The 26,478-nt window shown below is 46.6% G+C and overlaps 1 protein-coding gene across 1 annotated transcript in view; it reads left to right on the plus strand.

The window, feature by feature from the left end:
- LOC148517758 (DENN domain-containing protein 5B-like) overlaps positions 1 to 25,905 on the plus strand; it is a gene marked incomplete at its 3' end in the record, with an annotated part of 85,623 nt that extends 59,718 nt beyond the window's left edge. Inside the window, exons 9-15 of the mRNA XM_088478328.1 lie at positions 750 to 843; positions 18,043 to 18,174; positions 19,893 to 20,045; positions 20,385 to 20,463; positions 20,762 to 20,843; positions 24,495 to 24,623; positions 25,784 to 25,905. Coding sequence (XP_088334454.1) covers positions 750 to 843; positions 18,043 to 18,174; positions 19,893 to 20,045; positions 20,385 to 20,463; positions 20,762 to 20,843; positions 24,495 to 24,623; positions 25,784 to 25,905 — 791 coding nt within the window. The remainder of the gene's footprint in view (positions 1 to 749; positions 844 to 18,042; positions 18,175 to 19,892; positions 20,046 to 20,384; positions 20,464 to 20,761; positions 20,844 to 24,494; positions 24,624 to 25,783) is intronic.
- Between the last annotated feature and the right edge of the window lie 573 nt (positions 25,906 to 26,478).

The following is a 26,478-nucleotide window of genomic DNA, read 5'->3' on the forward strand; positions in this document are numbered from 1 at the left end:
TAGAGACTAAATGGGTGCAGGGTGTGCGGTGTGGGGCCCCCTGGACCCAGGGGCCCGTGTGCGCCGCACACCTTGGACCCATTATAGATATGCCCCTGAGCTGCACCTTGGTAAAACCATGCTGCACTGCAGGTGGGGCAGATATAACATGTGCAGAGTGCGTTAGATTTGGGAGGGGTGTTTCTAAACTGTAATACAATTGCAGGGTAAGAATAAAGATGTCCAGCATTTGTGTGCTACATGCAGAAGCAGCCGGTATTTCCCTCGCATGCAAACACATAAATGTATTTGCCCCCCTCCCTTGCATTGCAGCATGGTTCATCCAGGTGCAAAGTTACTTTCTTTATACTTTACCCCCAACTCCGAATTAGGGACCTCTGTGCATTAATCACCGCTATTTGCTGTGATACCTTTTAAATCTGCTGCGTTAGGTTCCGTAATAATCTCAAATTGTGGTCATACATATTAATTAGCAGCTTTTGGCTCGATTACATATAATACAGTATTTATTTTATTTTATTGCCCAGCGCACTAGAAACAAACTTTGTGTATAACTGTAATCTAGACAATGCATTTCCAGTATTGGGCAGCACGATCAGGCCTGCAGGGTGCTTCATTAGACATGTATGACACCATAGCAGTCCAATCCTGGCCTCGCCTTCATGTCTCATGCTCCGCAAAGCCTGGGGTGTGAAATGCTTTATGTTGATCAATATCCCTCCCCGTTAATTCTTGCCTTGTATCCACAGTCGTTGGGTGAGCCGAAACGCCACGGCGCAGCGGAGGAAGGATCGCCAGCGGCAGCATTCTGAGCACCTCCGATTAGACAATGACTTGAGGGAGGTACGTAGTCGCAGCGTGACTGCCAACTTTACACCGATCAGCAGATGGCAAATTGCTCAGCCCTCGTTTATTTTATGGAATAATCAGTTCCCCCCCCACACCACCCCCTGTGGATTTAGCAATGTTTAGAATTGCAGAATAAATTCCGAGGCTGTCAAAATCCTCCCACATTGTGTTAATTCTATAAAGACATAATAAAAATCGAAATTGGCATTTTCGTTATATGTTGAATGTAAATTGCAGACAGAGCGGTCCTTCTACAAGGCGATGGGCTTGTCTCAGGCTACACAATGGCAGAAGCAGCAAAGACTATTTTCTACTCTCACCTCATGGCCGATAACTACACTCCCCTCACCTCGTCTGCGTTCTCTCGCTCCAGCCGCTCGCCGGTGATTAGATGGAGAAGGAGCGCAGGCTGGTGTGAGACTCCAGCACGCTGCTCTGCAATCACTGTGCGTGGCCACTGCCAGCGTGGAGGGGGAGGGGGAGGCAGCGTGAGTCACTGCTGTGGAGTAATGAGCAGCTGAGGACCAGAGAATTGGTGCTGGGGGCTTACAAGTACCACCTCAGACAGGATCCCCTTTCTGTGTGCAGTGGGGGAACATACCGGCATGTTCACATTTTTTTCTTTATTGCACAATCTGTTTGTTTTTGTTTTGTTTGTCGTCTTTGCGGTTGAGTTTTTGTTCTGCAATGTTTTAGCTGCTGAGCATGCAAGTACATTTTATAATTGCAGCCCCTGTTTTAAATCGCTCTAACATCTGCGGCACATGATCCGTCACTCCCAGCGATCGCATGTTCTGCGTTTCTGCCTGCTCCCGATGGCTTGTGTTTGCGCATGGGCGCTGCAGTTAGGCACGGACTTCTGCGTAGCAGCGAGAGGGACCTGGATTATAATGGCAAGGCACGGTCTTGGTCCATGTGTTACAGTCCTTGCATTTTAGGATCAGGGTTTGTGATCCCCCTCCCAGCCCCATCTGTCTGTCCCCACGTCTGTCTTGGCATCGATATTATACAAATCTGGCAAATCCTATTTGGGACAGGTTTGAGCTGCACTGGTGACCAGATAAGTGCGCGGTACATGGCGCGGTTACTCGGCAGCCACCCAGAGGTTTGTTGTCATTTGAAAAAGTCACATTAAAGATGACATCATCTGGGTGTTATGGTAAAAGTATGTGCCGCAAATGTTACCCGGTATGCAGAAGTCACAATCACAGCTGCTGTGCGAAAATATGCAAATGTCACAAACGCTGGCAAACTTATTGAGACGCCCAATGGGCGCCATTGCAAACCTAAGCAACTGGGTACACATACGGAGCTGCCGTCGCAGCAGGGCCTGCTCCAGGGTTCGGAGCACCCTGTGTCTGCTCTTCAAAGTGCGCCCTCACATCGCTTGTGACCAAAAATGGGGGCGTGGTCTAATTACTATAGACCACGCCCCCTATGTGATGTTATTTTGAGGCATGACCGCATGGCACTCCTCCAAATAACATCAGGCTGGGGGGGGAGCCTCACTAGCTGGGCTTCCCCCAACCCACTCCCGTCACTGAATGGATGCGCGCAGCATCCATTCAGACTTCGGGGTCCGGCACTGCCGCACAGCTGCGGCGGTGGTGGACCCCAACCTCCCGATTTCACCACCCGCGGGCCACTTCGGCCCACAGTACTGTCCAGCTGAAATTGGGATTTTGGGGAGGGGTGCTCCCTCTATGGGTGGCACCCCTGTTCGACCGCACTGGTCGAGCACCCCTAGAGCCGGCAATGCGTCACAGATCATTCGATAATTGGCCATCTGAGTATCCTTGTGGTCTCGCAGAATGGTCGCCTGAACTGAGACACTGGAACCACTTTATCTGCATACGGGATCGCAGTTGTAGACTGAGACGCCCCGAAAACGGTAACGACACATCTGCATTTTTAAAGCCAATCCCCCCATATCCGCCCCTCATACGGTTCCTGAATGTCAATCACTTTGCAAAGAAATCCTTGCTATGAGCGCCATCGCTAAGGTACCTTGGCGCAGGCGAAGTGCTGACTTTGACGCTTGCGCAATCAGCCTTTAATATCTCAACTGCGTAAATGTCTACATTGCGTACATATCGGAATCAGGTACTTTAATAGTATTGTATAAAAACTTTTCAGCGGTTCTACAGTTTTATCTGCAGCACAAAATATTAATTATGTTATCGCAGCAACTTTTATATCCTTATTGATTCTCAGGCAGCCAAGATTAGGTAGATTGATCTATGCGGATTTATCCCTGACTTACCCGTGGTAAATGTATGACAGTAACAGACTGTGGCCCCATCTCTGAGGGTGTAATCTGTGCCGTGAGAGACATTACTGCCGGCAGCCACCTGCCCTCTGCGTCTAGTTAGGAGCAGGAGGAGAATCCTCTTTGTTGCAGAAGGTTGAGGTCACTCTCCGAGCCCCGAGCTTTACCCCACAGTCTGGCGTCTGCTTCTCGGTTACAAGCAGCAATTGAATCATTAATGTTATTATCCAGGGCCCCTCTGTGCATCAAACATTAATGCGTTTCACCGGCCAGGTCCAAGACGAGGGCAGCACATCCTATCATCTTGGGTATTGTCGCAATGAAACCATTTTTAATTAAATCAGTGTATTGTCGTGAACCACGGTTAATGAACAAGAGTACATTAGTGATGCTTGATGGGCTTGGTAAAGTCACAGTCACTTAATTTTTTTTTTAATTTTATTTACACATTTTTAGGGAATGCTTTGGATTCACTTAACCATTATATAAATTGCATGTTCCTGTATAAATATTATTAAATATTTATGCTATTGCGTCACATCTCTTACAAAAGCAGACTTTGGTCTTATTTACGTACAGATCTTATTGCGTGATCTGTGATTCCCTGACACAGATCACTCCATGTATTGTTAGCTCGTTCTCTTATCATAGTATAAACCCCTCCAGACCAGTCTCTTGAAGAATGCAGGTCTACCATGGACCATGCCGGGCATTAATAACCCCTGCTGCTTGCCCCGTCAGATAGGACAGTGCCCTAATCGCTGACCGAGCCTCATACTTGGAATTGTTTTCTCTGAATGCATTACCCAAATTCTTTTGTTAGTGGATATTCTGTCTTCTCTGCAAGTCGTGTCCTTCACAACCATTTTATTTTGTCTACATATGATCTTTCCATGTACTCACCTTTTCATTTCATCCTCCAGGTCAACACTATGCCGTTTTCCGGCATAACCTTATATATGTAGCCAAAATACCTCAAATTAAATTCAAATGCATTGTTGTCCGTGCACAGCTGTCGCCTAAATGACACTGATCTGTCTCCGTCTCTGAGATCAGACAGTCATCAGACGTGCGTGCAATATTCCAGATGTTAAATGCTCTGTGATTGCCACAGGGAGGCATAATGAGAAATCAGCAATAAGCTGCTGTCTAAGACCCATTTTGACAGATCACAAATACTTCATTAACTCGTCTGCTCCTGAAAGTCTACACATCACCTAGTCGGAGCAGACCGTTTGTGGGTCAGTGTTCAGCCTACTAGAAACTAGTGATATCACGGAGGTACGAGCCACTCATGTGCCTCCTACCTATGTGTCATCTTTCCAGGCTTCAGGAAAACTGCACGCTGTTGAATTGTATACCATTGGCTCTAAATATTTAGGGAATTCTGATTTTCCGCAGACGGAATTCCTTTAAAAAATGTTTTATTAGATCATTTTGTGTTTTGTATTTTTTTTTTTTTTTTTTAATCTTTTGTTGCAACTTTTTTTTTTTTTTATGGTGTTTTTATTTTGCTATTTACTTTTGTCTTCTCTTTTCTTTTACGTCGGGCTCATGTGCATGCCATCCCGCCTGTCTCCTTTCTTGCTTTCTTGTACCTCTTGCTATGTCATCCACTCCTCATAAGCCGTCAGAGGAGATTTTGATCCGTCAGAACTCCATGGCATTCTGGGAGTGGGATCAGGTGTTCCCCGCTCCGGCACGGCCTCCCAAAAAATCCTTCTCTGAGTGCTGCCTGGTATGTTTGCTCACTTTACAGCTGCTTTCTGTGTTAAATATTGCACGCCATAAACCCTAGCCCTGGTGCTGTCGCATAATAGAGTGTCTGAGAAATGCTTTGTAGTTTGTGTTATTTACCTAGAAAGCTTTGAACCTGGAGCGTTTCCTCACAGAAATGATTTTTTTTTTTTTCTTTAGGTTTACAAAGCTTTATCCGTAGAATTACTGCTTTTGATGCTCTGTGAATAATGACTGCAAATGTATTGTGACTGGATCAAACATATCAATGTATCCAGACTGTGAAATGTCTTTTGTTTAATATCTGTGTACATGCACATAAAACATTGGCAAACGGCTGCCTTGCACTGAGAGAAATTCGCAAGGTTTGCTAAATAGACGCTTTTTGGAGACAAGGACTGGAGAATCTGTCTCCAAACCTGTCGCTGTACAAATGAGTCATTTTATCGCCTTGCAGGAACGTTACCTTTTTAAGATGTCAAATTTGCTCATGCTGGGTGAAGCCATTTTGTGGATAGAGCCTGTATTCAGCAGTCAATCAAATGAACTGGGAGCCAGTGACATCACTGTGAAGGCAACTGTTGGCTGAGCCAATATTCAGTCTATCATTTCTCTAAGAACCAGTGACATCAATGAGGCATGGGATACTCGCTGCCTCATGCCATTTTGGAGACATGAGGCACAAAGTGCCTCAGTTGTGGCATTGCTCCTTAGTGAACTGGAGAGCTGATTTCTCATGAATGTTTGCTATAAATGTCTGCCTCCACTTGCACTTACTATTTAATTTGTATTTTAATGCTGGACTGATGTGCAAGAAACGCCTATTCTCTAACCAGCACTGAAAGAAATCGGATTAGTGTACAGCTGTATCCCGCATATAAAGTGCTATGATTGCTTTCAGCCAGTATTTCCTTATTGAAACTAAAAAATGGAGCTTTATTACAGCAAAATAACATTTTCAGCGGTGTCATTGTTTAGTGTGTTAAAATAATTAAGTTAAAGGGGTACACACTATACTATGTGTCGTACGATATATCGTTCTTCCGCGGAACTATCTATCGTATCGATAGCATTTTGCTTGCGCCCAATCCATCGTTCGCGATGGTCGTTGATCGCTGTGCAGAACAGCAGATGGGACTATGCAATAAATGACGCCATGCTGATACATGCAGCATGTAACAATATATCGCGCCGTCTTACACCAGGTCATACAGTGTGTAGGTCGCACGATTTATCTTTACATCACGCCGTTCTGTCGCTGGGTACACACATCGTATAGTATGTGCCAAGCTTTAGAATTTTAAAGTAAAGCTATGCTTATGAGTATTGGCGTCCATTCCATACTATGATACATTAATGGGCACGATTCAATTCAGCGCGATGTAAATAGCGCCGGGAGATAGCTCCCGGAGCTATTCAATTCTTCGCGCTGTTAGGTCGGGGAAGGCTCGTTATCGCGCCTTAAACAGGGTGTTTAGGCGCGATAACGGGCATTCCCCGACCTAACTTCCCGGCACGAGGCTGTTTTCCCGGCGCTAAGGGCAGAAAACAACCTCGCGCCGGGACTTTTGTCGGATTTCTTCTCTCATCCCCGGAGGGATGAGAGAAGAAATCATTAGTCGGACTTGTCAGCGCGGTGTATTGAATAGCTCCGGGAGCTAACTCCCGGAGCTATTTACATCGCGCTGAATAGAATCGAGCCCAATGTCCTTTATTTTGTGTTATTAAAGCCTCAATCCCATAAAAAAAAAAAATCTTTAAATAGCCAGTTAAGTAACTTTATTAAACATGCATTTTCCAGTGCTGCCCAGCTGCAGATCATTAACTCCTTTTCGAGTCTCAGGAATCACATCCAGCATGTTTTCCAGACACACACACACACACACACACACACTTACAGCCAGGAGCATGCCATGTGACTGCGGAGAAGGGCGGGTTTTACATTAGCAGGCAGAGCTTGGGGGGGCGTTCCAAAGTCGCTCTGCCCACATCATCATGTGACTGATTGCCATGGTGCTCATATGATACTGGGCAGAATTTTGTAATCGTTCGGAATAGCCTGAAAAAACCAAACCAAGGGAAAATGGACATTAACAAGATTCTTCTTATAGCCTGCAAGAGGGATTTTATGTAAAACAAATAAAAATGAAAAACAAATTCAAGGGCTCGTTGCTATTAGTTACCACACAGAAATAATATATATTATTTTGCTATATTATCTATTAGTTTTTGAAAGTGTGTTATAGCTGTCCTATCCAGGACCCAAAGCAAATATGCACCAGCAATATTGAGTGTTACATAACAAGTCTTCCCATTATTAATTCACCACTAAGTAAAGCTACATATTGGCACAGGGCTGGGTACGCTGACTGCGAATGTCTGTGTTGGAAGCAGAACGGATGCGGGTGGCAGCTGTGTGTCTTGGACATTGTGCAATCTTGTTTGTCTCCAGAAAAGTGCAGTTTTATTGTCTTTTTCTACAAAGCACTATGGGGGTCATTCAGACCCGGTCGTTAGCGCTGATGCGCTCGGACCGGGTCGATGGCCCCCAACAGAGCATGCGCACGACGTCGCCGTCGTGCGCATGCGCGAGATCCGCTACGACCGACAGCGCCGGTCGTAGCGGGTCTCGATCCAAAGGGGGCGAGCTGTCGATGTTGTTTGACAGCTCGCCCCGTTTTCTAAGGCGGGCCGGGCGGGTGGCAGCCCAAACGGAGGTGTTCCCACTGACATCACTAGCCCACTGCCATCACTAGTGATGTCAGTGGAGAGCTTCCGGCTCAAGACAGAGCCAGAAGCTCTCCGGGGCTTACGACAAGGGAGACCCTACCCTAGGGTCTCGTCGTAAGCCCCGATGGTCGCGATGGTCTCTGACCATCTCGACCATCACCGGAGCGGTCGTTAGAGCTGTGGGTGTAAACCCACAGCCTAACGACCGCAACAGAGGCGGGCGGTCAGGATGCAAGGGGCCGCTCAGTTTCTGAGCGACCGCTTGCATACTCCGACCGCCTCTGAATGAGGTCCTATATTCCCAAGCACTGTACAACACAGCCATGGAGCTGATGTGCGATAATGGGGACATAGGCGTGGAGGCCTTTTCACTAGATCTTACCATGCCATTATGCTCCTAATCTCTAAATAAAAATATCCCTTTTGAGGGCTATATATAGAAAGTGATATCATGCTTGCCTGCTGAAAGGGTGGCACTTGGGTAAACGGGGGTAACAAATATGATTGTTCTGTGTGGAGTTTGCATGTTCTACTCTTGTTTGCATGGGTTTCCTACCACACTCCAGACACATACTGGCAGGTAGACGTTTGTGTGGTAGAAAATTAGGCGGGAAGCCCCAATGGGGGAGGGGCGAATGTGAATCCTTATATACACTAGTGGCCAAAATTGCGGACACATTTTGAAATTTGAATGTTTATCAACTTCGAATGCTTATAAAATCTGTTTCACTTCACGCAGTGCAATGATTCATATATCAAATGAAAGGAAATTTAATGCTGAATTCAACACAATAAACAGAGGTCAAATATTTGCATTACAAGGGAAGTTATGCAGTGAAAACAACACTTAGGGTGAAAATCCCTGTGTACTTATGATGTTACTGTCCTATCAGTATTTCTTTGGGTAGCCTTTATTTTTCAATACCGCAGCACAGTGACGTGATCCAGGATTGTGGTGCATGCAGCAATTGCGGGAGAAGTTGGTGGGAATGTGACAACATCAGGAGTACGAAAGTTTTGTTTCCGCTATCAGGAAACACAATCTATACAAAACAAAGAAGGAAAAGGCCGGAAAAAGTGCCAAACAGCTGTTAATGATAGGAGAAGAAAACAAATGTGCGTCAGGGACAGATGGATGTCATCTGCGGCCATTAGCAGTGACCTGAGTGCAACTGGTGTGTTTGTCAGTGCAAGAACGGAACGGAGAAGACTAACGGAGGTTGGCCTAAAAGGTAGGATTCCCCGAAAAAAGCCATTGCTGAATAAAAAGCAGCGGCAGAAACGAATACAGTGGGCAAAAGAACACATTGCATGGACAGAAGGTCAGTGGAAACAAGTGATATGGAGTGACGAAACTAAGATATCGATATTAGGCAGTGATGGGAGAAAATGTGTGAGACGTCACATCGGGGAAGAGGTACATCCAGATTTTATTCAAGCGACAACAAAGAATCGTACAAGTGTTATGATCTGGGCATGTATGACAGCAGATGCTGCAGGCCGCCTTTATGTCATAGATGGTACACTGAACAGCAGAAAGTACATTGACACCATCCTACAACCAAAACTTCTACCTTCTATCAGGGATCTTTTTCCAGATAATGCCCCATTTTTTTTTTTCCAGCAGGATTCAGCTCCCTGCCACACTGCACGGATATGCAAACAGTGGTTCACGGAGAATGACATACAGGTGCTGGGATGGCCAGGAAACAGCCCAGACCTGAACCCCATAGAACATTTGTGGTTCTGTTTGAAAAAACTGGTACATCTGAGGTGTCCATCCAATAAGAGAGAATTAATTGAGGCTATAATTGTCTCATGGCACCACATAATAAAGAAGGGAAGAGCTCCAAACATTGGTTGGCTCAATGACACATCGCTGTGCTGCTGTCTTGAAAAATAAAGGATACCCAACAAAATACTGATAGGACAGTAACATCATAAGTACACAGGGATTTTCAGTCTAAGTGTTGATTTCACGGCATAACTTCCCTTGTAATGCAAATATTTGACCTCTGTTTATTGTGTTGAATTCAGCATTAAATTTCCTTTCATTAGATATATGAATCATTGCACTGCGTGAAGCATTCGAAGTTGAAAAACATTCAAATTTCAAAAAGTGTCCGCAATTTTGGCCACCACTGTATGTTCCATACAGCGCTGCATAATATGTTCCCATATATGTTGCTATCTATAAACTGTCATTGTGTTTGGATTAGAATCCAGCCGATAAAACTTTAATATTTGAGTTTAAAGGAACAGTAGCTTTTTAATGCTCGCCCATCTGATTTATGTAATGTTGGACCGCAGTGAACCACTTAGGGCCTGATACAGCTCTGCAGACGGCCCCTTTAAACGTTTAGCAACTGCACAAGCTTTGGTGCCGGTCACATGCAGCTATGGGTGATTTAATCGTACACCTCTCAGCCGCATTTCCACTAAGTGGGTATAACCGGATGGCATCTGGGCGTTCCCATGTAGGATAAGTGTGCCGTGGGCGTGTAGGCGGAATTGCAGGCTATTTACAGGGGTACACATCGATTTCAGACTGATGCTTTGCATTCCTATTCAGGCCAGTGCAAATACGCGCCGATGGTGGCGATGGTCACCCTCATTAGCGCATGGATAGGGGAGGTGTGGTCGCATAGTTGCAGTAATCTCTGAATACTTTGCGAGATCTGTGTTTATTTACAAGCGCACAGTGCGGACGAAATGCACATTGCGCCGACTCAGGCCCATACTTATTGTCTGGGTCTCCCCTCCGTCCTCCCCAGGCCTCTTGGCAGCGAATTGGCTTGTCAAGGCCCCGTCCACTTCACAATAAGACACTTGGTGATCCAGTAAAAACTGTTCTCTATGCAGAATTAGCAGATTTACTTTTGTATAGTCCTGCATTGTCTGTGAGTCATAGACTGGGCTAGGAGGCTGATTTTATTAATTACATGAGTACAATGTGCATATATGCGATCCAGCCCACAGTGCTTTCTCTAGTGCAATTTAGAGCATTAAATCCGATGTCTGTCTGGTTGCTATGGGTTACAGCGCCATACCTCCCAATATCTGGTCCGGAACAGGGACAAGGGGGCTCATTCTGAGTTGGGCGCAAAGAAAAAGCAAGTAACTTTGTACCTAGACTAACCATGCTTTTACTCCCAACTCCAAATTAGCCCACAAGTGTGCGACAAGGGGGTGTGGTCATATACATGGGGGCCTCCTGCACCCTCCAGAGGGAAGCGCTAGGCTGCCTCCCATTCCCCTCCTCCAAAAAGATCTTTGAATCGCTGAGCGGGGTCCAACATTCCCTGCAGTCAGTACAGTCCCCCTTAAATTGGGACTTTCGCACCTAAATCAGGAACATTGGTACTTATGCGGAACATAAAATAGACCAGTTAATTTTACTACATATGCTTATCACTAGAGCCGTAGCTAGTCATTTTGGTGCCCTGTGCGAGAAAGATCATTGGTGCCCCCCTCCCCCCCCAAAAATAAATAAACATAAATGGGACATCATTTTTATTTTTACTTTTTCAGTATCTGTTATGCTGGGTTCACTGTGTGCGTGGAATGACTGCTCCAGCCAGAAGGCACAGACTTATAGACTGACTTTGTCACGGCACACACATATGTAGTCTCTGTAACCTCAGCACATATGCATGCACACACCATGCACTCTCAGCACACATGCACACACCATACACTCTCAGCACACATGCACACACCCTGCAGTCTCAGCACACATGTACACACCATGCAGTCTCAGCACACATGTACACACCATGCAGTCTCAGCACACATGTACACACCCTGCAGTCTCAGCACACATGTACACACCCTGCAGTCTCAGCACACATGTACACACCCTGCAGTCTCAGCACACATGTACACACCCTGCAGTCTCAGCACACATGCACACACCCTGCAGTCTCAGCACACATGCACACACCATGCACTCTCAGCACACATGTACACACCATGCACTCTCAGCACACATGCACACACCATGCACTCTCAGCACACATGTACACACCATGCACTTTCAGCACACATGCACACACCATACACTCTCAGCACACATGCACACACCATACACTCTCAGCACACACCATGCACTCTCAGCACACATGCACACACCATACACTCTCAGCACACATGCACACACCATGCACTCTCAGCACACACCATGCACTCTCAGCACACATGCACACACCATGCACTCTCAGCACACATGCACACACCATGCACTCTCAGCACACATGCACACACCATGCACTCTCAGCACACATGCACACACCATGCACTCTCAGCACACATGCACACACCATGCACTCTCAGCACACACCATGCACTCTCAGCACACATGCACACACCATACACTCTCAGCACACATGCACACACCATGCACTCTCAGCACACACCATGCACTCTCAGCACACATGCACACACCATACACTCTCAGCACACATGCACACACCATGCACTCTCAGCACACATGCACACACCATGCACTCTCAGCACACATGCACACACCATGCACTCTCAGCACACATGCACACACCATGCACTCTCAGCACACATGCACACACCATGCACTCTCAGCACACACCATGCACTCTCAGCACACATGCACACACCATGCACTCTCAGCACACATGCACACACCATACACTCTCAGCACACATGCACACACCATGCACTCTCAGCACACACCATGCACTCTCAGCACACATGCACACACCATACACTCTCAGCACACATGCACACACCATGCACTCTCAGCACACATGCACACACCATGCACTCTCAGCACACATGCACACACCATGCACTCTCAGCACACATGCACACACCATGCACTCTCAGCACACATGCACTCTCAGCAGACTGACATGCACACACCATACACACTCAGCAGACTGACATGCACACAACATACACACTCAGCAGACTGACATGCACACAACATACACTCTCAGCAGACTGACAAGCACACAACATACACTCTCAGCACACATGCACACACCATGCACTTTCAGCACACATGCACACACCATGCACTCTCAGCAGACTGACATGCACACAACATACACTCTCAGCACACATGCACACACCATGCACTTTCAGCACACATGCACACACCATGCACTTTCAGCACACATGCACACACCATGCTCTTTCAGCACACACCATGCACTCTCAGCACACTGACATGCACACACCATACACTCTCAGCAGACTGACATGCACACACCATACACTCTCAGCAGACTGACATGCACACACCATACACTCTCAGCAGACTGACATGCACACACCATACACTCTCAGCACACCATACACTCTCAGCACACATGCACACACCATGCACTCTCAGCACACATGCACTCTCAGCACACATGCACACACCATGCACTCTCAGCACACATGCACTCTCAGCAGACTGACATGCACACACCATACACTCTCAGCACACATGCACACACCATGCACTCTCAGCACACATGCACACACCATGCACTCTCAGCAGACTGACATGCACACAACATACACTCTCAGCACACATGCACACACCATGCACTTTCAGCACACATGCACACACCATGCACTTTCAGCACACATGCACACACCATACACTCTCAGCACACATGCACACACCATACACTCTCAGCAGACTGACATGCACACACCATACACTCTCAGCAGACTGACATGCACACACCATACACTCTCAGCACACATGCACACACCATGCACTTTCAGCACACATGCACACACCATGCACTCTCAGCAGACTGACATGCACACACCATACACTCTCAGCACACATGCACACACCATGCACTACAGCACACATGCACACACCATGCACTTTCAGCACACATGCACACACCATGCACTTTCAGCACACATGCACACACCATACACTTTCAGCACACATGCACACACCATACACTTTCAGCACACATGCACACACCATACACTTTCAGCACACATGCACACACCATGCACTCTCAGCACACATGCACTCTCAGCAGACTGACATGCACACACCATACACTCTCAGCAGACTGACATGCACACACCATACACTCTCAGCACACCATACACTCTCAGCACACACCATACACTTTCAGCACACATGCACACACCATGCACTCTCAGCACACATGCACTCTCAGCAGACTGACATGCACACACCATACACTCTCAGCAGACTGACATGCACACACCATACACTCTCAGCACACCATACACTCTCAGCACACATGCACACACCATACACTTTCAGCACACATGCACACACCATGCACTCTCAGCACACATGCACTCTCAGCAGACTGACATGCACACACCATACACTCTCAGCAGACTGACATGCACACACCATACACTCTCAGCACACCATACACTCTCAGCACACATGCACACACCATACACTTTCAGCACACATGCACACACCATGCACTCTCAGCACACATGCACACACCATGCACTCTCAGCAGACTGACATGCACACAACATACACTCTCAGCACACATGCACACACCATGCACTTTCAGCACACATGCACACACCATGCACTTTCAGCACACATGCACACACCATACACTCTCAGCACACATGCACACACCATACACTCTCAGCAGACTGACATGCACACACCATGCACTCTCAGCAGACTGACATGCACACACCATACACACTCAGCAGACTGACATGCATGCACACACCATACACTTTCAGCACACATGCACACACCATACACTTTCAGCACACATGCACACACCATGCACTCTCAGCACACTGACATGCACACACCATACACTCTCAGCAGACTGACATGCACACACCATACACTCTCAGCAGACTGACATGCACACACCATACACTCTCAGCACACCATACACTCTCAGCACACATGCACACACCATGCACTCTCAGCACACATGCACTCTCAGCAGACTGACATGCACACACCATACACTCTCAGCAGACTGACAAGCACACACCATACACTCTCAGCACACATGCACACACCATGCACTTTCAGCACACATGCACACACCATGCACTCTCAGCAGACTGACATGCACACAACATACACTCTCAGCACACATGCACACACCATGCACTTTCAGCACACATGCACACACCATACACTCTCAGCACACATGCACACACCATACACTCTCAGCAGACTGACATGCACACACCATACACTCTCAGCAGACTGACATGCACACACCATACACTCTCAGCACACATGCACACACCATGCACTTTCAGCACACATGCACACACCATGCACTCTCAGCAGACTGACATGCACACAACATACACTCTCAGCACACATGCACACACCATGCACTTTCAGCACACATGCACACACCATGCACTTTCAGCACACATGCACACACCATGCACTTTCAGCACACATGCACACACCATACACTTTCAGCACACATGCACACACCATACACTTTCAGCACACATGCACACACCATGCACTCTCAGCACACATGCACTCTCAGCAGACTGACATGCACACACCATACACTCTCAGCAGACTGACATGCACACACCATACACTCTCAGCAGACTGACATGCACACACCATACACTCTCAGCAGACTGACATGCACACACCATACACTCTCAGCACACCATACACTCTCAGCACACATGCACACACCATACACTTTCAGCACACATGCACACACCATACACTTTCAGCACACACCATGCACTCTCAGCACACATGCACTCTCAGCAGACTGACATGCACACAACATACACTCTCAGCACACATGCACACACCATGCACTTTCAGCACACATGCACACACCATGCACTTTCAGCACACATGCACACACCATACACTCTCAGCACACATGCACACACCATACACTCTCAGCACACATGCACACACCATACACTCTCAGCAGACTGACATGCACACACCATACACTCTCAGCAGACTGACATGCACACACCATACACTCTCAGCACACATGCACACACCATGCACTTTCAGCACACATGCACACACCATGCACTCTCAGCAGACTGACATGCACACAACATACACTCTCAGCACACATGCACACACCATGCACTTTCAGCACACATGCACACACCATACACTTTCAGCACACATGCACACACCATACACTTTCAGCACACATGCACACACCATGCACTCTCAGCACACATGCACTCTCAGCAGACTGACATGCACACACCATACACTCTCAGCAGACTGACATGCACACACCATACACTCTCAGCAGACTGACATGCACACACCATACACTCTCAGCACACCATACACTCTCAGCACACATGCACACACCATACACTTTCAGCACACATGCACACACCATGCACTCTCAGCACACATGCACTCTCAGCAGACTGACATGCACACACCATACACTCTCAGCAGACTGACATGCACACACCATACACTCTCAGCAGACCATACACTCTCAGCACACATGCACACACCATACACTTTCAGCACACATGCACACACCATGCACTCTCAGCACACATGCACTCTCAGCAGACTGACATGCACACACCATACACTCTCAGCAGACTGACATGCACACACCATACACTCTCAGCAGACTGACATGCACACACCATACACTCTCAGCACACATGCACACACCATGCACTTTCAGCACACATGCACACACCATGCACTCTCAGCAGACTGACATGCACACACCATGCACTTTCAGCACACATGCACACACCATGCACTTTCAGCACACATGCACACACCATACACTCTCAGCAGACTGACATGCACACACCATACACTCTCAGCAGACTGACATGCACACACCATACACTCTCAGCACACATGCACACACCATGCACTTTCAGCACACATGCACACACCATTCACTCTCAGCAGACTGACATGCACACACCATGCACTTTCAGCACACATGCACACACCATGCACTTTCAGCACACATGCACACACCATGCACTTTCAGCACACATGCACACACCATGCACTTTCAGCACACATGCACACACCATGCACTTTCAGCACACATGCACACACCATACACTTTCAGCACACATGCACACACCATACACTTTCAGCACACATGCACACACCATGCACTCTCAGCACACATGCACTCTCAGCAGACTGACATGCACACACCATACACTCTCAGCAGACTGACATGCACACACCATACACTCTCAGCAGACTGACATGCACACACCATACACTCTCAGCACACCATACACTCTCAGCACACATGCACACACCATACACTTTCAGCACACATGCACACACCATGCACTCTCAGCACACATGCACTCTCAGCAGACTGACATGCACACACCATACACTCTCAGCAGACTGACATGCACACACCATACACTCTCAGCAGACTGACATGCACACACCATACACTCTCAGCAGACTGACATGCACACACCATACACTCTCAGCAGACTGACATGCACACACCATACACTCTCAGCAGACTGACATGCACACACCATACACTCTCAGCAGACTGACATGCACACACCATACACTCTCAGCAGACTGACATGCACACAACATACACTCTCAGCACACATGCACACACCATACACTCTCAGCACATATTGCACTCTCAGCAGACTGACATGCACACAACATACACTCTCAGCAGACATGCACACACCATGCAGTCTCGGCACACACCATGCAGTCTCAGCAGACTGACATGCACACACCATACACTCTCAGCAGACATGCACACACCATGCAGTTTCGGCACACACCATGCAGTCTCAGCAGACTGACATGCACACAACATACACTCTCAGCACATATTGCACTCTCAGCAGACTGACATGCACACAACATACACTCTCAGCAGACATGCACACACCATGCAGTCTCAGCACACATGCACACACCATGCAGTCTCAGTAAACAAACATAGATACATAGGTAGGTTCAGCACAGATACATACAAACACACACATGTAGCCTCAGCACATCCATATACACATGACAGAATTATCAGCAGGGGGAAACAGAAGCACTGCTGGGGAGTTACTGTTGTCAGTACTTACCCATTAGCACTGCCGAGTCTCTGCATGCAGGAGAAGAGAGAGGTGGCCAGACGGGAGCTCACTGAAGAGAGACCTGCTGCCCTTGTATGCATCAATCCATGCTGCTGGTCCCTGCCTGCCCCCGACTACACCAGCCACCCAACATCCTTTGCATCAGCCAAAGGACGTTCCGCAGGGGCTGCTGGGAAATGTAGCCCCTTCCATCTCTGTGACACTGGCCACCCTAGCTACGGCCCTGTCTTATCACACTTACACAACGTATGTAGCTTATGCCAGATGTGAATTATTATTATTAAGGATACCCCACTACGATGTACAATGTTGTTGTGAATGATATTCTTTTTATGTATTTGTAGAAATATATGCAAGAAGCGCGGAGCTTGGGTAAGACCGTGAGACAGCCCAAACTGTCCGACCTCTCCCCCGCGGTCATAGCGCAGACTAACTCTAAGTTTGTGGAAGGACTGCTAAAGGAATGTCGCATGAAGGTAATACTCCACAGTGTCTTCTCTCTAGGAGTTTCTTATATTTGGTCTTGTTGCTTATTTTAAGCCTTTTAGGATTTCTAGTTTAGAGAAATAAATTAAGAAAAGGGAAATAATAAATGGATATTGAAGTCGTCTGCATTGCCTTCCATGCATTATAAAGAATATCAGGTGATAGTTCTATTTTAGGGATAAAACTCTGATCCCAATACTCATCTCCTTACTGAATGCTATCATTTATATTCCATAGAATGTACCGTATTTATCAAAGCTTGGAGAGAGGGAAAGTACCAACCAATCAGCTCCTAACTGTCATTTTTCAAACTCGGCCTGTAATGTGACAGTTAGCAGCTCATTGGTTGGTACTTTATCTGGCACAATTTTATCTTTCTCCAAGCTTGCTAAATACCCCCCATAGTGTAATATACAGTCGAACCTGGATAAGTGGGATCTCAAGGGACGGAACGTTTAGTCTCATTTAAAGAGGTTTTTCGCTTATCCAGGTTCAAGAAGTGTTTGTCTCATAGAGGTTCTCACCCCTGTAAGTTCAGGTACAAACATATAGACTTGTCAAAACCCGTACCAATCCCAGTTACAGAGGTCTGAAGGCGGTCGTCTCATTTATACAGGTTAATAAACTGCACTAATCTCACTTAGAGGTCCTAACCGCAAACGTCTCAGTTATAGAGGTGATTATACCTAATAATCAAGAAAAATCAGTCTCCGTTAAAGAGGTTTGACATCTCGCTAACTGTTTTTTTGGTGCAAAAATGCCGGGACCTCACAATTAGTCCCAGTAATAGAGGATTTCCACTTACCCAGGTCCCACTTATCCAGGTTCAACTGCATATGTGGCGTTTCGGTGTCCTTAACCTGTACTACTTATCATGGCTTTAAAGGGACTGGCTAACCGTGCATTGCCATTTTAAAATGGCTATGCAAATCTTGAAGTCTACGACAAGTTATACACTATATAATGCTGTGATGTCACCAGGACCTCCCCCTCCCCCCCAGCAGGGGGCAGTGTGGGGAAACCCAGCTAGCTGATCACATATTTCAATAAATTAAGGTTCTTTCATTAACACTGTAAACTTTGCACAGCGCAGTCTCCTCCTAATTCCAATATGCTATTGAAAGTGAAAAACAATATCACTGTTTTTGGACAAATCACAATTCTAAGTAGATACATCACTAAATTGTCTTGTTTATTAAGGGGGGGGGGGTGGTTTATACTGAAGCACTTGCTCCAAAAAACATGGCTGTAAATAATATCTAGGGGAACAGGTTTTTCACAGCCACAAATAAAGTAATTACATGCTAAAGCGCCCTGCACGTTATATACAACCGTGAGCCAAATCACGCTGGACTGTTCCGTCTATCCACAGCTACTTATTGGCGCTCTATACTGACGGGCTTGTACTACTCTCCTGCTCCCTGTGGACTTGTATAACTGTTCCCAGAGTGCTCGCTGTTATATTGGGTGCAGGTTAAGGAGCAGTTGTCCGCAATGAACAACTCCATCTAATAAAATGTAAAAATTAAAATTATTTGCGTGCCAATAAGATTTCCAGATGTGTGTTATGGGGGTAATGCACAGGTACGTATATACTAATCTGGTTTACGTAGCTTTCTCTATATTGTAACGCAAATCAGAATGTTTTCTTTTTCTGCGAGGAACGAGGCCTCCATCTAGCGCTGCTGACCATGTTCTACTTTATTAGACCAAACGTATGCTGGTAGAGAAGATGGGCCATGAAGCGGTGGAGCTGGGCCACGTGGACGCCAATATAACGGGTTTAGAGGAGAACACACTGATAGCCAGTCTGTGTGACCTGCTGGAGAGGATCTGGAGCCACGGCCTGCAGGTCAAACAGGTAAGCGGTAACCCAAGGGGGCTTTCCTTTTACTCCATGAACCTAAAACATGGACATATACGCGGTAGGAAAAACAATGGAGAGCAGAAAGTGAAGGAGAGGGAGGGCCCTGCTTGTGTAAGCACTGTCATGGAAGAGTGCACATCTGATGCAAAGAGTGATGTGTGGATTGGGGGCGCTAATGTGGGCGTGATCGGTGGGAGGAAACTAGAGAGTCTAACCAGACATTTATGAATATCGGTTCAGCCGACACAATAGCTTCATTGACCGTGTGAAGAGAATGGATAAACTTTAAGGTCAATTAAATTTTTATTGATACATCTCTGTATTTCTCCCCAGGGGAAGTCAGCTTTGTGGTCCCATCTAGTCCAGTACCAGGAGCGGCAGGAGAGACACGAGCACATTGCAGAATCGCCAGGTACATCTGTCGGCCGGTTCAGCTGTGGTAACCGGTCACTGGCAATTACCTACAGTTTCCGTATCGAAGTAGACTTATGAATTGATTTATTACACTGTCAGCTCTTATTCCATCGAGTGACACATTGATTTTCCTAATTTGGGACTTAATTCCATGCCCATCACCAATCTATGGAGAATAAAGGTTTGCTTTTCCCAAAGCAAAAAAATAAAATAAATGCATGACCCCATCTTACTATTACTTTTAAAGCAGTAAAAGGAGTTTTTGTAAATTTTTACTTACTTGTTTTACCTCGCAGTTACCCTTGGTCCTGAACGCCGGAAATCTGATACTGGGGCAGCGTTGCCCTCACTGCGGGTGTCACTCATCCAGGACATGAGGTAAGCGCTAATTGGGAGCAGAGAGTAATTTTACCTGAAGTGCGTTAGACATTCGGGTGCCGCTCACATTGCCGTCTATGTTGTATAGAAGTTTCTGAGACGGGCCTGATGTTACGCGTACGCACTCACTGACCAATCCCATAGCCCTATATGATGAGGCTTTAGCCATGTATAGTTCGCAGGTTCATACTTCACGCTAGTTTGCATTTCACTATATAAAAAATCTGCTCAAAACTTACATATATAAATAATATATATAAAGGATTTCCCACACATTGAGAGAGATCAGTATATTTACTAGGGATGTGCAGGCTCGGATAGGTTCGAGTTTGCACGTGGAGTTCGGATTTTTCCCTCCAAAAAAACGGAACTCAGAAAGAGGCAAAACGTCATCTTGCATGGACGAACATAATCATTCCTGGACAAAAGTGCAAACTCGAACCTATCCCGAGCCTGCACATCCCTAATATTTACCTTTGCTCTATAGTAGTGTCTCGTATATCTTCCCTTCTTGAAGATCCTGAAAACTTTACATAAGTATTTGGATGTTATCAGTAGAAACCAGGGGGCGGGTATTAAGATGGTACCCCCAGATCACATTGTGCCATAGTATATTGCCCCTAGTTCACATTACGCCCCCAGATCACATTGTGCCATAGTATATTGCTCCTAGTTCACATTATGGCCCCCAGATCACATTGTCATAGTGTATTGCCCCTAGTTCACATTATTCCCCCAGATCACATTGTCATGGTGTATTGCCCCTAGTTCACATTGTCATGGTGTATTGCCCCTAGTTCACATTATGCCCCCAGTTCACATTGTCATAGTGTATTGCCCCTAGTTCACATTATGCCCCCAGTTCACATTGTCATAGTGTATTGCCCCTAGTTCACATTATGCCGCCAGATCACATTGTCAGTGTATTGCCCCTAGTTCACATTATGCCCCCAGTTCACATTGTCATAGTGTATTGCCAGTAGTTCACATTAGGCCCCCAGTTGAATAGAAGACTGTCTTATGCACAGATAACATCTAGTAGGCAGTGTAGATAGCAGAGTTGACAACAGGGAGAGGAGAATGTGTGTTAGGACAGCAGAGTTGGCAGTATAGGTAGGAGAGTTGGCAACAGGGAGAGGAGAGTGGGTATTAGGGACAGGAGAGTTGGCAGTATAGGTAGGGCAGTTGGCAGCAGGGAGAGAAAATGGGTATTATGGACAGTAGAGTTGACAGTATAGGTAGGAGAGTTGGCAGCAGGGAGAGGAGAATGTGTATTATGGACAGTAGAGTTGGCAGTATAGGTAGAGTTGGCAGCAGGGAGAGGAGAATGAGCATTAGGGACAGGAGAGTTGGCAGTAGGGAGAGGAGAATGGGCATTAGGGACAGGAGAGCTGGCAGTATGGGTAGGAGAGTTGGCAGTAGGGAGAGGAGAATGGGCATTAGAGACAGGAGAGTTGGCAGCAGGGAGAGGAGAATGGGCATTAGGGACAGGAGAGTTGGCAGTAGGGAGGAGAATGGGCATTAGAGACAGGAGAGTTGGCAGCAGGGAGATGAGAATGGGCATTAGAGACAGGAGAGTAGGCAGTATAGGTAGGAGAGTTGGCAGCAGGGAGAGGAGAATGAGCATTAGAGACAGGAGAGTTGGCAGTATGGGTAGGAGAGTTGGGAGCAGGGAGAGGAGTATGGGCATTAGAGACAGGAGAGTTGGCAGTATGGGTAGGAGAGTTGGCAGCAGGGAGAGGAGAATGGGCATTAGAGACAGGAGAGTTGGCAGTATGGGTAGGAGAGTTGGGAGCAGGGAGAGGAGTATGGGCATTAGAGACAGGAGAGTTGGCAGTATGGGTAGGAGAGTTGGCAGCAGGGAGAGGAGAATGGGCATTAGAGACAGGAGAGTTGGCAGTATGGGTAGGAGAGTTGGGAGCAGGGAGAGGAGTATGGGCATTAGAGACAGGAGAGTTGGCAGTATGGGTAGGAGAGTTGGCAGCAGGGAGAGGAGAATGGGCATTAGAGACAGGAGAGTTGGCAGTATGGGTAGAAGAGTGAGTAGTGGGCTATAAAGCTGTCAGTCTTGCGCCCGCCACTGCAATGACAGGTTGCTAATCTGCCCTATCAGGCTGCCCCCTTTTGGCCCTTGTAGTTACCAATGCTAAGCTCTAACCTGCCAATGGGTAGGCCACTCTAATGTACAGTCTGCAGCCAGGTCAGTGAGCCGGATGTGGTGGGCACATTTGGCCCCCGGGCTGTGGTTTGGACGCACGCACTGCTATAAATGGTTAGTGTTTTCGGACTCTCTGATTATTTCATGCTTGTGGATTTGTATTGTTGTATTGTGGTTTCCTCTTTAGAAATCAGTTGTGCATTCTGGTTCCCTATATTAGTAATTTCATCGCTGATTGTATGTATCTCTAGTTTATGTACAGCACTACTACGTCATAGTAAGCTTCGGTTTGGGAGATCTGACAATTATCATTAATGTTCTACCTTACCATATAAAGCTGAATATAAAACCGGCTGCTTTGGCCAATAAACATCCCTCAACAACATAGTAACACTCTGAAATTCTCACAATTGCTGCTAAATTGGTTTGAATTAACGAAGCAAAGTTTGTAGTCCAACTAATGCCGTTGTCTGGGTCCTCCTCCTGCATGCCAGGAAAAGAACTACGGACATGGAATATCTGTTACACCTATCCTGATATACACCATGGTGGCGGCCATTTTAGTTCACAGTCAATATTCTGATGTGTATATTATATTGGGGCAGATGTATGAAGCTGTGGAAAGTGATAAATGACCAACCAATCCGCTCCCACCTGTCATTTTTCAAACACAGCCTGTAACATGACAGTTGTGAGCTGATTGGTTGGTCATTTATCACTCTGCACTTTATCACTTTCCAGAGCTTCATACATCTGCCCCAATGTATTATAAAATTAGGCTTTGGGAAATGCAATAGAAAAGTTTAGACAAAAGTTGGTTACGTTTTAAGGAGGAGCACAACTAATTATTTATCTTTTTTGTCAACCAAAACAAAATCCCTTCCCCCAACCCAGCAACCAGTTTTCCAGCATATGGGACATACTGGAGAATAAATACAGTATATACAATGCAAATGTATCCAGGTAGCTGATTATATGAGCTGCCATGTCGTTCAGTGTGTGCTCCAGTTTCCCTGCATTCAACCTTCTCTAAGGTCCCGATCCCTGGAGAACTGGTTACTACGGACTACGCTTATAATAGATCTCAGGTACTTCTTCAGTTTCCCTGAGTTGCATGTGGCGCGGACTATAGATCAGCAGGATAGCAGCACCACACATTCCCTTAAAGGCAGAAATTTGTCCCCTATAGACAGTGTTGCCCCAGGCTGTGTCAATTAAATATGACTGTGCTCAGCTCCAGCGAAAATCCATTTGAAATTAACTGTGAATTTATATGATGTAACTCATAGCAACCAATTACACATCACCTATGATCTGCCTACAATGACAGCGAATGTCTGGTTACTTATTCAAAATTAAAATGTTCTTTGAATTTAAATGACAACAATACATCAGAGGAGTCACATTGACCTTCATTATGGGTAAAATGCTGGAAAAGGAATTATTCAGATCTACATTAATGCTCTTTCATTTTTTTGTGGTCTAATCTCCAGACATATCCAGAACTTGAGTGTGATAAAGACGGACGTTGGCCGAGCTCGGGGCTGGATACGGCTTGTCCTGGAGAAGAAATTGCTGTCGCAGCACCTCAAACAGCTGCTGACCAATCAGATGCTTACTAAGTGAGTGCATTACCCATAGTGCTCCGGGAGGAAGCTGCGCTCAATGTTGACCTAGGAATTGCGGCAGCCTCTGTAATTGTACTACTGTTAGACTTATTTCGTTTATATTATTCAAACATTTATAGATTCAAGTCTCTAATTCAGCCAGTTGTATACATGCATGGTTCTAGGCCTGCTGGCAGGGGCTGTACACATGTATGGTTCTAGGTGTGCTGACTGATGTCTGGCTGGCAGAAGCTGTACACAGGTATGGTTCTAGGTGTGCTGACTGATTTCTGGCTGGCAGGAGCTGTACACATGTATGGTTCTAGGTGTGCTGACTGATGTCTGGCTGGCAGGAGCTGTACACATGTATGGTTCTAGGTGTGCCGACTGATTTCTGGCTGGCAGGAGCTCGTACACGTGTATGGTTCTAGGTGTGCTGATTGATTTCTGGCTGGCAGGAGCTGTACACATGTATGGTTCTAGGTGTGCTGATTGATTTCTGGCTGGCAGGAGCTCGTACACATGTGTGGTTCTAGGTGTGCTGACATCTGGCTGGCAGGAGCTCGTACACATGTATGGTTCTAGGTGTGCTGACGTCTGGCTGGCAGGAGCTGTTCACATGTATGGTTCTAGGTCTGATTAGTGATGTCTGGTTGGCAGGAGCTGTACATTTGTATGGTTCTAGGTGTGCTGACTGATGTCTGGCTGGCAGGAGCTGTACACGTACGGTTCTAGGTGTGCTGACTGATTTCTGGCTGGCAGGATCTGTACACATGATGTATGGTTCTAGGTGTGATGACTGATGTCTGGCTGGCAGGAGCTGTACATATGTACGGTTCTAGGTGTGCTGACTGATGTCTGGTTGGCAGGAGCTGTACACATGTATGGTTCTAGGTGTGCTGACATCTGGCTGGCAGGAGCTGTACACATGTATGGTTCTAGGTGTGCTGACTGATTTCTGGCTGGCAGGAGCTCGTACACGTGTGGTTCTAGGTGAGCTGACGTCTGGCTGGCAGGAGCTGTACATTTGTATGGGTCTAGATGTGCTGACTGATGTCTGGCTGGCAGGAGCTGTACACATTATGTATGGTTCTAGGTGTGATGACTGATGTCTGGCTGGCAGGAACTTTTACACCTGTATGGTGCTAGGTGTGATTACTGATGTCTACTTGCAGGAAGTTGTATAAGCGTTATGCCTTCCTGCGCTGTGAGGAGGAGAAGGAGCAGTTTCTCTACCATCTCCTCTCGTTGAACGCTGTGGATTACTTCTGCTTTACCAGCGTGTTCACCACCATCAGTAAGTCCTGTCATCCGTCAGTGGCCGGTATCCGGTGTGCTGGCTTTTGCTATGTTGCCTTATTGTCTGTGTGAACCTTGCATTAAAATGTCAAAATATTCTGTCCCAGTCTCTTAAAGTCTTCCACCCTCTAACGTCTGCAGGTCTCTCAATGTGTTGCTGTCCCCTGTATTGGTGGAAATCTTAATATACAGCTCTGGACAGGAGTTTCTATTCCAGGCTGCAGTCCTTCATTAGATTTGCAGAACGAAAAGTTCACGGCTCCAAGCTTAATCTAATTATGTACTTATTAAATAGAAGTGTTTGAATTGGCACTCATAAACCACTATATACTGTGTCCATATGTTTTACTAGTAAATCAATAGGCTGCATTTTCATATATATTTCTTCAGCCCGCAGAACAGCCGCCTCCTCTGAGGGCCTAATTCCTAGTCTGTTCAGGAGATGCATTCCGTGAGCTGAATCAATATCCATGAACCTGCAGCCTTTCAGATGGCTAGTTATTATTCACCTCTCACTGTGACGGAGATGTACATTGGAATGAGAGAAAGTACAGACCAATCAGCATCTAAC

This window comes from Taudactylus pleione, unplaced genomic scaffold (assembly GCF_031769625.1).
Source record: "Taudactylus pleione unplaced genomic scaffold, aTauple2 ptg000212l, whole genome shotgun sequence".
Taxonomy (NCBI): Eukaryota; Metazoa; Chordata; class Amphibia; order Anura; family Myobatrachidae; genus Taudactylus; species Taudactylus pleione.